This window comes from Fukomys damarensis, unplaced genomic scaffold, assembly GCF_012274545.1.
Source record: "Fukomys damarensis isolate Sample0158 unplaced genomic scaffold, DMR_v1.0_HiC HiC_scaffold_33, whole genome shotgun sequence".
NCBI lineage: Eukaryota > Metazoa > Chordata > Mammalia > Rodentia > Bathyergidae > Fukomys > Fukomys damarensis.
Window position 1 is genome coordinate 32,811,905 of NW_022900945.1, and position 14,206 is coordinate 32,826,110.

The 14,206-nt window shown below is 35.2% G+C and overlaps 1 protein-coding gene across 1 annotated transcript in view; it reads left to right on the forward strand.

The window, feature by feature from the left end:
* Agl (amylo-alpha-1, 6-glucosidase, 4-alpha-glucanotransferase) overlaps positions 1–14,206 on the forward strand; it is a 75,690-nt gene that overhangs the window by 59,466 nt on the left and 2,018 nt on the right. The window contains 6 exon segments of the mRNA XM_010639055.3: positions 5,240–5,375; positions 6,628–6,740; positions 7,598–7,809; positions 9,240–9,337; positions 10,073–10,160; positions 10,269–10,402. Coding sequence (XP_010637357.2) covers positions 5,240–5,375; positions 6,628–6,740; positions 7,598–7,809; positions 9,240–9,337; positions 10,073–10,160; positions 10,269–10,402 — 781 coding nt within the window.

Here is a 14,206-nt window from a genome sequence, read left to right on the forward strand (position 1 = left end):
TTGAAGATCTAGGTGGTATACCACACTGTAATTCACTTCTCAAACATTTTTTATGTTAATTCTCATCTATTTCACTTGCGATTTATTAGAGTCTACTCAGGATTTCCTGTGCAGCCTCAAAAGAGTTTGCTGCAACTGCTAAACAAAGTTTCACAGATGGGAGGACTTAAATGCCAGAATTGTATTGTCTCACAGTAAGGAGACTGTTCAAATTCAAGTATTTAGCAGTTAGGCATCTACTAAGAGTTGTGAGGGAAGGTGTATCAGTCAGTACTTACTAGAGAAACAGATTTAATGCAACGTATACAATTATATAAGAATTTACAAGATTGGCTGACAGTGGCCACCTACAGAGTCAGATGTAGAAGACCGCAAAAGGTCTGTCTACACACGGGAGAGCTGAAGGATCCAGTCAAAGGCCTGGAGCTACTGTAGTGTCCTTTTTAAGTCTGTCTCAGGAGAATGAAGGGTCTGTGCTGCAAGGCTGAAGGCAAAGATTGGAGCTTCTCCAAAGAAACAGAAGAATTCCCTCCTTCATTTCCTCTTTATACCATGCATGGCCCGGGGATTTAGCTCAGTGGTGCCACTGCCTGCCTTCAAGCACAGGGTCCTGAGTTTAATCCCTGGTACACATGTACACACACAAAATCTCTACTTCTTGTACCATTCAGGTGAAACCTGCCCTAGAGTGGGTCTTCAGTAAATCACCGAAACATATTCAGAACTATGCTGATCCACTTTAGTTGTGTGTCTCTTACTCAAATTGACACAGTCTGTTCTAGATCTTTCAGTTATGTAGACATCCTCATATACACATGACATTCTCCCTTTATCTTCGCATCGTCTTCCCTCTGTGCACATGGAGATTTTCTCCTGTAAGGATACCAGTCAAATTGAATTAGCACCCACTTTCGTGCCCTCTTTTTTTTTTTTTTTGAAACAGGTTCTCATTATGTAGTTGAGACTGCCCTGGAACTCCTTATGTAGCCCAGGCTGGTCTTGAACTCGCAGCGATCCTCCTGTCTCAGCCTCCCGTGTGCTGAGATTACAGGCGTGCACCACCACGCCTGGTTTAGTGCCCTCATTTTCAACTAGTAATGCCATATTTACAAATAAGAACATGTTCAGATGTAGTGAGGTGTGATTTCAATTTATGAATTTGAGAGGAGGGACTCATTCAACCCATAAAATAACAAAAATAACAGTTTTTGTTTTTTGCCAGCATCAGATTTTTTTATTTATTTGTAAATCTTATCAGGTTAATTATCATAAACAGATTAATAGATCAACAAGACCAAAAACATACAAAACATTTATACTAAATCAAGGTACACTTTTAGATATATTGGCCATGCTGGATTACAATAACTCTTTTTCTCTTTTCTGTTGTCCGTATTTTATTTTACATTTTATTTATAGAAGCTACACATTTCTTTTTTAATTTTGTAGTGCTGGGAACCAAACCCAGAGCCTTGTACATGCTAGGCAAACGCTATACCACTGACACACATCTGCAGCCCAATTTTGCACTTTATTTATATATTAGGTTTCTCATATAAGAGAAACTATGCAATATTAAAGCTTGTATATTTGATTTGCTTAACATTATGACCTCAAGGTATACCCATTTTTCTACAAATGACTTAAGTTTATCCTTTATGGCAGAGTAGTACCCCATTGTGTGTAGATACCACATTTTTTTTTACCCAGTCATCTCTTGATGAACATATAGGCTGCTTCCAAGATTTAGCCATTATGAATTGTACTGCTATAAACATAGGTATATTTGTATCACTGTAATATTCTGTCTTTAATGCTTTCAGATACCTAGAAAGGGAATGGCTGCTGTTTCTACTTCAGAGAAATGTCTGTTCATTTCATATGTGTATTTTTAGATTGGGTCTTTAAATTTAGGATTCTGATTTTTTTTTTTTTTAGTTCTTTACATATTCTAAATATTAGTCCTTTGAGGAACAGCTGGTAAAATTTTTTCCCACATTAAGGGTTGTCTGTTCACTCTTCTGGTGGTTTCTCTTGCTGTTTAAAAGCTTTTTGATGATGTGAGATCTCAGTTGTTGATTCTTTGTGCTACTTGCCATGCAACTAAGGTTTTGTATGTAGACTTTTCCTATACCAGTTTCTTCAAGAGTTCTATCTAACCTATTTTTTTAGCAGGTTTAGTGTCTCTGTTTTAATATTTAGATCTTTGGTTCATTTAAATTTTAGTTTAGTGCATGGTGAAAGATATGGACCTAGTTTTAATCTTTGGCAGGTTGAAACCCAGTTTTTCCAGTACCTCTTGTTAAAGAGGCTATCTTTCCTCCAGTGAGGATGTTTGGCTCCTTTGTCCAAAATGAGGTAGCTGAGTATGTCTGGAGTTGTGCTCACTTCAGCAGCACATATACTAAAATTGAGTATGTCTGGAGTTGTTTCTGCATCTTCTAATCTGTTCCATTGATCCTGGGGTCTATTTCTTTGCCAATACCATGCTGTTTTTATCACAGTGGCTTTGTAGTACAGTTTAAAGTTTAGGATTGTGATACGCCCTACATTGTCTTTGTTGCCTAGCATTGCTTTTGCTATTCTAGTTCTCTTCTGGTTCCAAATGCATCGTTAGATTGTTTTCTCTAGTTGTAGCAGCTTTAATTTTGACAGGTATTCATATATTGTTATGGTATTAGAAATGGATTCAGTCCTTTGTGAGTGTTTTTCGTTTTTTGGTTTTTGGGTTATTTTGCAGTAGTGGGGTTAACCCAGGACCTTGTGCTAGGCAAGGGCTCTGCCATTGAGCTTCATCCCTGTGCCTTTTTTATTTTCAAACAGGATCTCTCTAAATGGTCTAGACTAGCAGGTGTGGTGGTGTCCACCTGTAATCTGAGCACTCCAGAGTCTGAGGCTAGAGGATTGTTGCAAGTTCAAGGCCCGCCTGAGCTATATAGAAAGATTCTATCTCAAAAAATAATAAAGAAGACTGGCTGTGAACTTGGGATCCTACCACAGTTATTGAGGAGTTGGGATTACAGGCATTCAACACTGTACCCACCTAATTCATTCCTTTTTTGGGGGGCGGGTACCAGGGATCAAACTCAGGTCCTTGCGCTTGTGAGGCAGGTGGCAGAACTACTGAACTAAATTCCTGGCCCAGTTCATCCCTTTTTGAAAGCAATTTTAGAAAAGTTTTGTGAGTTATAAAATATTTATATTTTTGTTTATGGATTTATTCCACTTGTGAGTATCTAACCTATAAAATAATCTAAAATACATAAAAATTCATAGTACAAAATAATGTTGATCATAAGATTGCTTATAACTACATAAGAGAACAACCTTTACATCTAGCAGAAGTGTTTATTATTATTAGAATGAAAAAATTCTGTAGTGGCTACAAATTATACATATGACTATATAGACTGGGTGTATCAAATACACTAAAATATACATAATATTTATGGAATATTACTGTATGAAAAGACTAGAAGGAAGTGTGTAAGCTATTGTATAGGATTGTGGAGTTTTTAATGCTCTTTTTATTAGTATAATGATATTTTTTTAATTTTTTGAGACAGAGTCTCATTATGTAGTTGAGACTGACCTGGAACTCACTATGTAGCCCAGGCTGGTCTCGAACTCACAGTGATCCTCCTCCCTCAACCTCCCCAGTTCTGGGATTACAGGCATGCGCCACCATGCCTGGCATAGTATAATGACATTTTAAAGCATAAAGTAGTAAGCTTTTTTGAAGTGATCTATTCAAGACATTCTAGGTAACTCACCATCTTACTGGCAAATATTGATGTAGACTTGTGAAATTCTTTTTTGTTTATTTGTTTGTTTGTTTTTTGAGACAGGGTCTCACTGTGTAGTTGAGACTGACCTGGAACTCACTATGTAGCCACACTGGTCTCGAACTCACAGTGATCCTCCTGCCTCAGCCTCCCGAGTGCTGAGATTACAGGCATGTGCCACCATGCCCGGCTTGAAATTCTTGCTTGTATATTCTAAATTAAATTTCATGTAGTAATCAAAAGTTGTTAATTTATTATTTGTGGTGGTAGCATACATATATTAATCCAAATTGTATGGCAACAATTGCTGATATTTTTTTATTTTCACTAAAAGAAGTCAATAGAAATAGATTTTATATTTAAAAACTTTTTGTGACATGTCTGAATTATTTTAGTTTTTAAACTGGAATAACTAATAGGATGTAATATAAATTTTACTTTTGAACTTAGTACTGAGATTAAACAAGTATTAATATTTGACTATGTTTTCTTCACATATTTTCAAAGTAAATGAAAAGGACTATATAAAATATATTCAAATCTTCATTTCTTTTTTTTTGTTTGTTTCCTTCTTTTCTACAGTTAATGACTATCTGATAATCAGGCTTACTTTTTGGCGGGGTGGAGGACAGGGTCTCACTATGTAGTTCAGGATGGACTTGAACTCACTGTGTACTCCAGGCTGGCCTCAAACTCATGGTGATCCTCCTGCCTCAGCCTCCCAAGTGCTGGGATTACAGGTGTGCACCATCATACATGGCCAGGCTTACTATTTCCATGTTGTTTTCATACTTAGTGTGCCTATGTGTTTTAGTGTATAAAAATTACATGTAGTATATTTTACAGTATTTACTCTGTACTACTACAGAATATATAGTGTGCATAAACTATTGTATATATTTTTTAAATCTGTACAGATAACATTAATTAGACCTAGCCATCAAGGCAGGCATAGTTGTTTATATTAGTACTTATGTTTTAAAAAAATAAAAGATCTGTTATTATACATACCCTTTTACAGCTTGTTGAATCATTTCCTCTTGCTGGTGCATCAGTTTTGACACATGCAAATCCATGTGAGAGTTGTATATCATATGGGAATTGCCCCTTGTATAAACAGCAGTGTTCATTCACTACTCTACTGAGCGGTTGTTTATTTTTTCCTAATATAAACAGTGTTACAATGAATATTCTTATACACATCTCCATGTGCACATAGGTAAGAGTTTCTTTTGAGTATGTATAAAGATAAATGAAATTATAATATGGCTGAATATATACATCTTTAACTTACACGGTATTATTACCAAATAGATCTTCAGAGTAGTTGTCCTGGTTTTATTATATCCCTAACACTTCTATAAATGTTTTAAATGAAATATTTACTTTTGTATACCGTTTATGCTTGCTATAAAACATTTTATTTTATAAATGTTTTATTTTACTTTTTTTAGGTTTTAATATAACAGCAGGGATTGATGAAGAAACAGGATTTGTTTATGGCGGAAACCGCTTCAATTGTGGCACGTGGATGGATAAAATGGGAGAAAGTGATAGAGCTAGAAACAGAGGAATTCCAGCCACTCCAAGGTAGTTTAACAGTGCCTATGCACTTACACCCTTTTAATTTATCACATTCACGTTAAAGGAAACTCATACCTGTGGAATCGTTTATTAACCATGAAATCTTCATATTAAATCAATCATGATCTGCTTTTTTCCCTCTCTTCCACTTCCTTTTCCATTTATTCCTTCCACTTCCTGTTGTAAAAACACATATTCCTCTTGGTATAAATCAACAAGCAGAGCTGACTGTTGTCTTCTGGAAGTTCTCATGGTTTCAGTCTGTTCAAGTCCCTCAAAGGAGAGTTGTATATTCATCATCCCAGTAATTAAGATGTGTTCTTACACTGAATTCATTTCAGTGTAAACATTTCATTATGCCTGTCTCTTGTAAACTATTGTTGTGTCTTTTGCAAAATGTTTTCTTGAACTTTTTCTCCCTAATTTTTATCATTTATCCCATAATTTGTCATTTAGGGGTTTTTCTTTTTAAAATTTCAGAAGCTATCAGCAAATAGCTTATGCTGCTAGATTAATGTAAGAGGCTGTTTTCTTATTCAAAACTGTACCTTCACTTAGAGTTATTAAAAAGCTAGTTAACAGTTACTATAAGACTTGGAGTGTAGCTCAATGGTACACCTAACACATGTGAGGCCTTGGGTTTGATCCATAACACATCAAAACAAAAATGTTGCTATCTTTACATACTGTGAAAATTCTTCTAAACACCTGTTTTTTAGGACATGTGTTTAGATTTTGTATTTTTATTTTCCTTAAAAATGAGCTTCTAAAAATGTTAGGAAACAGTAATGAGATCGCTTGTAAGATTGCATATTCCTTACAAAGTAAAGATATTCTGGTGGTAGGGCCAGGGATTTGTCTCAGTGGTTCTGCTGCCTACCTCACAAGCACAAGGGCCCGAGTTCCATCCCTGGTACTAAAAATAAATAAATACATTTTTAAAAAATTTCTGTTGATAGTTGTTTGTACAATACACTAGTTATAGTATTTATTATGCAGTGCCCGTGTGTGTGTGTGAGTGTGAGTGGTGAGTGTATGGTACTAGTAATTTAACCCAGGGCCTTTATACTGAGCTATACCTCTTCATTTTAAGATAAAGTCTCCCTAAGTTGCCTAGGCTGGCATCCAAGTTGTGCTTTTCCTCCCTCAGCCACTTGAGCTTCTAGGATTACAGACACCACCAAGCCCGCCAGAATGCCTTTTTAAATAATGCTTAAGTGAGTCCAGTTCATAAAATAAAATTTCTTTTTAATTTTAGAGATGGGTCTGCTGTGGAAATTGTAGGCCTTTGTAAATCTGCTGTTCGCTGGCTGCTGGAATTATCAAAAAAAAAAATTTTCCCTTATCATGAAGTTAGAGTAAAAAGGCACGGTAAGTTGTTTGTTTGCTTGTTTGTTTACAAAGAAATTTCTAATGTACTCTCTATATTCTTAAACTATATAATCAGCAATTGATTGACTCAGCTAATACTAGAAAACTTTAAATTTAAAGAGGAAAAGAAATATAATATACTAGCATGGTAGTGATAACAGACCTGGTTACTAACCATATTTTTATATTTAAACTGAGATAAGAAAAATGCCATAGTTGTAACCTTATTGTGCTTGTTTTTCCTCAATATGAGTAAGTTGGCATTTCTCTGATTTTTTTTTTTTTTAAGATAGGATTCCTTTTGTAGCTTAGGCTGGCCTTGAAATCACAGCAGTCCTCCTGCCTCATCCTTCTGAGTGCTAGGATTATAGGTGTGCACCGCCGTGTCCAGCTTTTCCATTAATAATTTTTAAATTTTTGCATTTTTCCTGGAAGAATACTGTCCAATGGAAATATTTGCGCTACATACATAATTTAAAATTCTGTAGCACTCACATTTGAAAAAAGTAAAAACAGGTGAAATTAACTATAAGATGTTTTATTTAAGTCAGTATTTTATTTAATACAAAATACTGTTAAACATGTAAGCAATATAAAATTATTCTGAAGGGCCAGGGATTTAGCTCAGTGGCTCTGTGCCTGTCTCAAAGTGCAAAGTCCTAAGTTCAATCCCTGGTACCATGAAAAGAAAATCTGGATTCATTTTCACTTATTGCAGTCCCATTTCAGACTAGCCACATTTTCAAAAAGTGGAAAATATGTTTAGTAGGTAAAAAAAAAGTTAAAAAATATGACTTTGGCTATAAATTAACGTTTAAATTGCTTTGTCTACATTGCCATCTCTTATCATTTTTCAGGGAAGGTTGTAGCAGTCTCATATGATGAATGGAACAGGAAAATACAAGACAACTTTGAGAAGCTGTTTCATGTTTCAGAAGACCATTCAGATCCAAATGAGAAACATCCGAATCTAGTTCACAAACGGGGCATATACAAAGATAGTTATGGAGCTTCAAGCCCTTGGTGTGACTACCAGCTCAGGCCTAACTTTACCATAGCAATGGTTGTGGTAAGAGATTTGTTACTTTTAAAGTTCCTAAAATTTTGTGATATGACTTACCTTTTATTGCCTGTTTTTTTTTTCAAATTCATCTAACTATAAAAGATATTACGTGCTAGTTTTGTATAGTCTTCACTAATTAATAAGTTGTGTATATCATCTTTAACCAGTACCATTCAGTATCAAGAAATAGAAAATGAATGATGATTGTGAGGCAGGTGCCACAACCACTGAGCTAAATCCCTAGCCCTGTGAAAAATGGACTTTTTTTTTGGTACCAGGGATCGAACTCGGGTCCTTGAGCCGAAAATGAATGATAATTAAGGAAGTGCTTCCTGATGTTTTTTCACATCATGGTGTATGTAGAAAATGACAGTTGTGCAGCATGATGGACTAACTGGATTAGCTTCCATGTGCCAAATCTAATTAATGCAGTTAGCCACCGCCATCCCAACTGCCCAGAAAACTGATGGTATCTGCATCTTTAGACACCTGTGGTGCATACAGCCAGTGCCTTGAGATACATGGCAGAAAGCTCTAAACTAGTGAATTACCAAGTCTCCACTTAACCTAACAATAAACTACAGAAGCAATAAAATAAACATTTGTATTAGTCCATGCCTGTCTAGCTGTTTGCACTTCACCAAAAGATTACTAAACACATAGGAAAATAGCTCAGTGGTAGAGAGCTATTGGTTGCCTGGGATTGATCCCCAGCACCAAAAAAAACCCAAAACAAAACAAAGCAAAAAAAAACCCCACTAAATACGGTATTATAAATTGTAGTGCAGTACACATAGGCAAATGAAAGTAGCTTTGGCTCCGTGTGCATTTGATTTAACCACTAAAATTAATGCAGACTGGAGCAGAGATGTAACTCAATGGTGCTGCACCTTCCTGGCAAGCTCAAGGTCCTAAGTTCAGTACCAAAAATAAATAAAGCAGATTTTTGGTTGACCATTAAAATTAATGCCGACTCCTCTCCTCCATAAGTAACTGTTCATGCTATTGAAATACAAGTTCTTCTGTAGTATTTTCTTATGGCTCCAAAAGAAAAAAGAAAAAGAACAGAAAAACATGCTCAGTTATACTTAAAATACTTATAAATCTTCTAAGGAATGAATTAAATGTTTTAAGTGAGTTCTACCTTCATTATAGCCATGGAAACTTTTCTGGGGATCTGGTATATGTTCTTTAAGTGACATAAGGAAATAAAACACCTTTACGTGCTTTCTCAACTTCTAAGACTATGAACAGAGCTTTCAAGTCAGCCTTATACATTTAGATTTCATTAGGCATTTGCTCTCAAATTCTGGCCCATGCTGTATTTTTAGATAATTTTCATTATTTTCCAAGTCTGTGACTAATTTGTATGGATGGGAACTAATTCTTCCATGATTTTTTAAAGTTTATATATATTTGTTTTTGACATTTATTAGGCCCCTGAGCTCTTTACTGCAGGAAAAGCATGGAAAGCTTTGGAGATTGCAGAAAAAAAATTGCTGGGTCCCCTAGGCATGAAAACCTTAGATCCAGAGTAAGTTGGAATACAGTATAAAAATATTGTTGATATTATATTTAACATAAGTCCATTGACATCAGCCATTAATTTTTGTTTACAGATATCATCTCTTGTTCCATTCAAACATCTTTTATCTTCATTAAGCATCAGTCTTCCAAATGCCTCTGGTTTGCCTATATTTAGTAATCGATTAAAATTTTTAACTTTAAAAAACTGGTATGTCCTGAATATTTTCTAATGGCTTTTTCTGATTATAAAAGTAATACATGATTAGGCCAGGCATGGTGGTACATGCCTGAAATCCAAGCTTCCCTTAGGGAAGCTGAGGCAGGAGGACCACTGCAAGTTCAAAGCTAGTCTCGACTACATAGCAAAACTGTGTCAAAAAAGCAATGAAAGAAATTGTATGGATATTTTAATTATTATACATATATTAGAAACTTAGTGAAATAGTTGACTTTAAACCAACCAATATTTAGTATCACACTAACTCCTTAAAGGCCAGAATATTCTATACTTTTTTATAATAACCAGTAAGCATTTGTTAATCATTCCTAAACAGTATTAAAATCCTATGAACTCACTATATACTAATTTAAGGTTAAACCATGTACTAATGCTGAATTTCTTTTATAGGTTGGAGGACAAAATGATTTGATTATTTCTCTTACTTTTGCTACTGAAATTTTTTAAATGTTTCCTATATGGAATCTGATCTTTTATTTAACTTAAATTCCAATTATTTTGCAGTGATATGGTTTACTGTGGAATTTATGACAATGCCTTAGACAATGACAACTACAATCTTGCTAGAGGTTTCAATTATCATCAAGGACCCGTAAGAATTTTCTTCTGATTTTTGTAGTTTAAATTTTTTTAAGTACTATAATTTTAGATATTCACACCTCTTTTTTTTTTTTTTTTAACTTTTAAATGATTGTTTTAGGAGTGGCTATGGCCTGTTGGATATTTTCTTCGTGCAAAATTACATTTTTCCAAATTGATGGGTCCAGAGACTACTACAAAGACTGTGTTTTTGGTTAAAAATGTTCTTTCCCGACATTATGTTCATCTTGAGAGGTAAGTTGTTAAGGGTATGTGATTTTTTTTTTTTTTTTTTTTTGGTACCGGAGATTGAACTCAGGTCCTTGTGCTTGCGAGGCAGGCCACTGAACCGCTGAGCTAAATCCCCGGCCCAACAGCATGTAATTTTTATAACTAGTGTTTAGTCAGGTTATTAACATTAGGTAAATATAGTTTCCTTGTAATTCATTTCTGAAAGCTCTAGGAGACTATTAAAATGTGAAACATTTACTCTTTGACATAAGTTCTATCATGTAATTTTTATCTTCCCTTCATTATTTTAAATTGTATTTTATTTCAACTTGAGGATTTAATATTATAGAAGTCCATATAGAGTAGTCTTAGATTTTCAGAATTTAGCTGACATTTTTAGATATGGCTAACACAAAATAAATACCAAATCTAAAACTGTTCAGCCTGGGCCTTTTGAGTTAATTGATTTAAAGATATATCAAAAAGGGCCAGGTATTTTGCTCAGTGACACTGCGCTTGCAAGGTCCTGAGTTCGATCCCTGGTACCCACTAAAAAAAAAAAAAGAAAGAGGGAGAGAAAGAAAGAGAGAAAGAGAAAGAGATATCAAAGAAATAATTTTCAAACTAGGCTCACACTTTTAATCTCAGCACTCTGGAAGGCTGAAGCAAGAGGATCACAAATTCAAACCTAATTTGGGCAACTTAGTGAAATTTTTGTCTCAAGAAAAAAGAAAGAAGAAAGGCAGGCAGGCAGGCTGGTGGACTGGAAATATAGCTCAGTGTGAAAACCCTAGCTTCACCCTTTTTTGTTTTCTTTTTTTTGAGACAAGATTTCACTATGTAGTCCAAGCTGACCTCAAACTCATGGCAGTCGTCCTGCCTAAGCCTCCTGAGTGCTGAGACAAAAGGCATGGGGCACCACACCCAGACCCTAGCTTTATTCTTAAGTGCTGCAAAAATAATAATTTTCAAAAATGCTTTCATTATAGTTCAAAGTTAGTCTTTTGATTATCACTTCAAAAACCACTTCTCACTTCACCTGTCCTAATTATTAGCAGCTAAACAGCATCGGAGTTCCATGTTTTCCTGATGATAACAAATTTAGCCAAATCGACATTTCTCAAATTCCAGATTATTCAAAAGCATATCTACATCTTATTCAGAATATTTATGTATAACCAGCATAAATTGTATATCCTTTTTGATAAGTACGTAGAGGGTGTCTGTTTCCACGAATGTTGCATCAGAATTTGTTTTCATTAGCTCAAACGTCAGCACGGAAAGCCCAAACCTGCCATGCTTCTGCCTCCTCTACAGGTTGAGTATGAGGCTATGTGACGTGAACATTCTGTGTTCAATTCTTCATCATACTTCTCATTATTTCCATTCATTTCTCCTGTTCCTTTTTGTCTGTGAAAAGAATATTGGGCACTTCGGGGGTCATACTGCTTCTACCTGTGATCAGACCACTTCTGACCTGCTCTGTGACCTTGCTCCAGTAATTATCCTCTCTTAGTATTCCTCTTAATCTCTCTTACTGCAGCTACAAAGATATTTTTTGGCTCATTCTAAAATAAAATCTCTCTTCCAGTAACTCAGACCTTGTCCTGTCTCTTTTCAGAACACAATTTCCTATGAGAATCACCTTGTCGTTCCTTTTACATTTTGGCTACTCCGCTTGGTCTGGTTTATCACCTGCAATCTGGTTTTGCCCTCACCACTCTGGAAAAGCTACTCAACACGATTTCTTGTTCCAGATCCCCTGACTTCCCTTTGGTTCTCTGGCCGTATTTTTTGACATTTTTGACATTGTTGCTATTGCGGTTCATAACCCAAAGACTCATGGCTCTGAGGCAGGGCTTGTAGGAGGAGGAATATGGGGGCGCTGCAGCTAACCTGCTGTTAGGCGGGGTCTGGTCAGAAGAGGCGGACACTGGGGGCGTGACCTGCAAGGGTGTGTCGCACTCTAGGTTCACTTCCTGAAAATCTATCTTTGCTTTTTATTTTCTATATCTCTTATTCTGTATTTCTCCACTAACTTCATGTCTTTACTTATTCACATAATTTTGATCCCTTTCATGGCTTCAGTCTGCCTGATAACCTCACCTGAGATGCACTTTTGCCACGGCTCAGGTCCCCACAAGCCCTTTCTTGTAGTTTCTGTTTCTGTTATAGTATCGCCACTCTTCATGTTCTCCAAGCTTGGATCCGGGGTAATTTTAATTTTTCTTCTTTCCTTCTTAGAACATCCAGATGAATTGCTGGGACTTGATCCATCTCTCTCCTGCTGTCTAATGGCACATCTTCTTTCTTCTGTTGTCACTTCCTAATTTGTATTTTATAATCTTCTCTCTGAAGTAGGCAGTAGCCTCCAAACCAGATTAATTTTATTGACGTATACCTCACAATTTTAGTCTTATGCTTAAAAATTCCCCATTGCTTTCACAATAAAACCCAAATTCCGTAGTTTTCACAATGTTTTTTAAACTACCTTTCCATGTATTTCTTACTGTATCTTATAATAGCTAGTTTTAATACCATAGTAACTTCAAATGTGAGCTTTAGATCCAGATTGGGTTTCATATTCTATCCATTTAACCTACTTTGCATAAGGCTTTAAGCAAGTTACTTGACCTTTCCAAAATAAATTTATTTGTCTGTAAAGTGAGAATAAATTTGTCTCATTAGTTGGTGACAAGATTAAGTGAGAGGATAGGTCAAAAATGCTTGTCACAATTCAAGAAATGGTGTCATCTAAAGTACATTATTACTTTTTTAATTAGTTGTAGATTCTCATTCAGTATTTTTTTCTGATTTGAATGGTTACAATGTTATCAATTTTATTAATCTAAAAGAACAATTTTCTGCTTCATCGATTCATCTCTATTACTTTTTTTGTTTCACTTCTTCCTTTATTATCCCATTTCTTGTACTTATTTTAAATATGATTTGTTCTTCGTTCACTCACTCTTAAAGTAAAAAATTGAGGTCACTGATTGCAGACCTTTCTTCTTTTGTAATACAAATACTTGGGTGATGTAAATGTCCTACCAACTACTAAAGTACCAGTATTCCAAAAGTTCTGATGTTTTGTGCTTATATTTTTGTTCATTTGAAGTTCTTTCTGTTTTTTGTTGATTTATCCTTTGACCCATAGGTTACACAGCAAGACATTATTTACTTTTCAGATATTTAGGAATTTCCCTTTTGGTTTTCAAACTTAATTCCATTGTGCTCAAGGATTGGATTTTGTCTGACTCTAGTTCTTCTAAATTTATTGGTAGTTCTATAGGTCGGAATATGTTCTGTATAGGCAACTTACCTGTTTTCATTGAAAAGAATGTATATTCTGTTATCCTTAGGTTGAATATTCTAGAAAAGTCATTTAAGTCAAATTGGTTGATTGTGATGCTGAAATTCCTTATGACTTTCTGTCTGCTTGTCATATATACTGACAGAGAGTGTTGAACTCTCCTACTGTGATTGTGTATTTCTTCTTGCAGTTGTATGATATTTGGCTTCATGTATTTTGAAACACTATTACTAGGTACATAAGCATTTAGGTGGGGCTTTATTTATTTTTTTCTTTTTTTCTTGAGACAGGATCTCAGCTATGTAGTTTAGGCTGGCCTTGAACTCACTATCGCCAAGCTGGCCTCTGTCTCACCACAATCCTCCTTTCTCACCCTCCAAAGTGCTAGGATGGCATGTGCCATCATACCAGGCAAGATGCATAAACATTTGGAATCATTATATTCTCTTGGTGAATTAACCCCTTTATCATTATGGGTTTTTTTGGCTTTTTTTTTTTTTTTTTTTTTTTTTTTA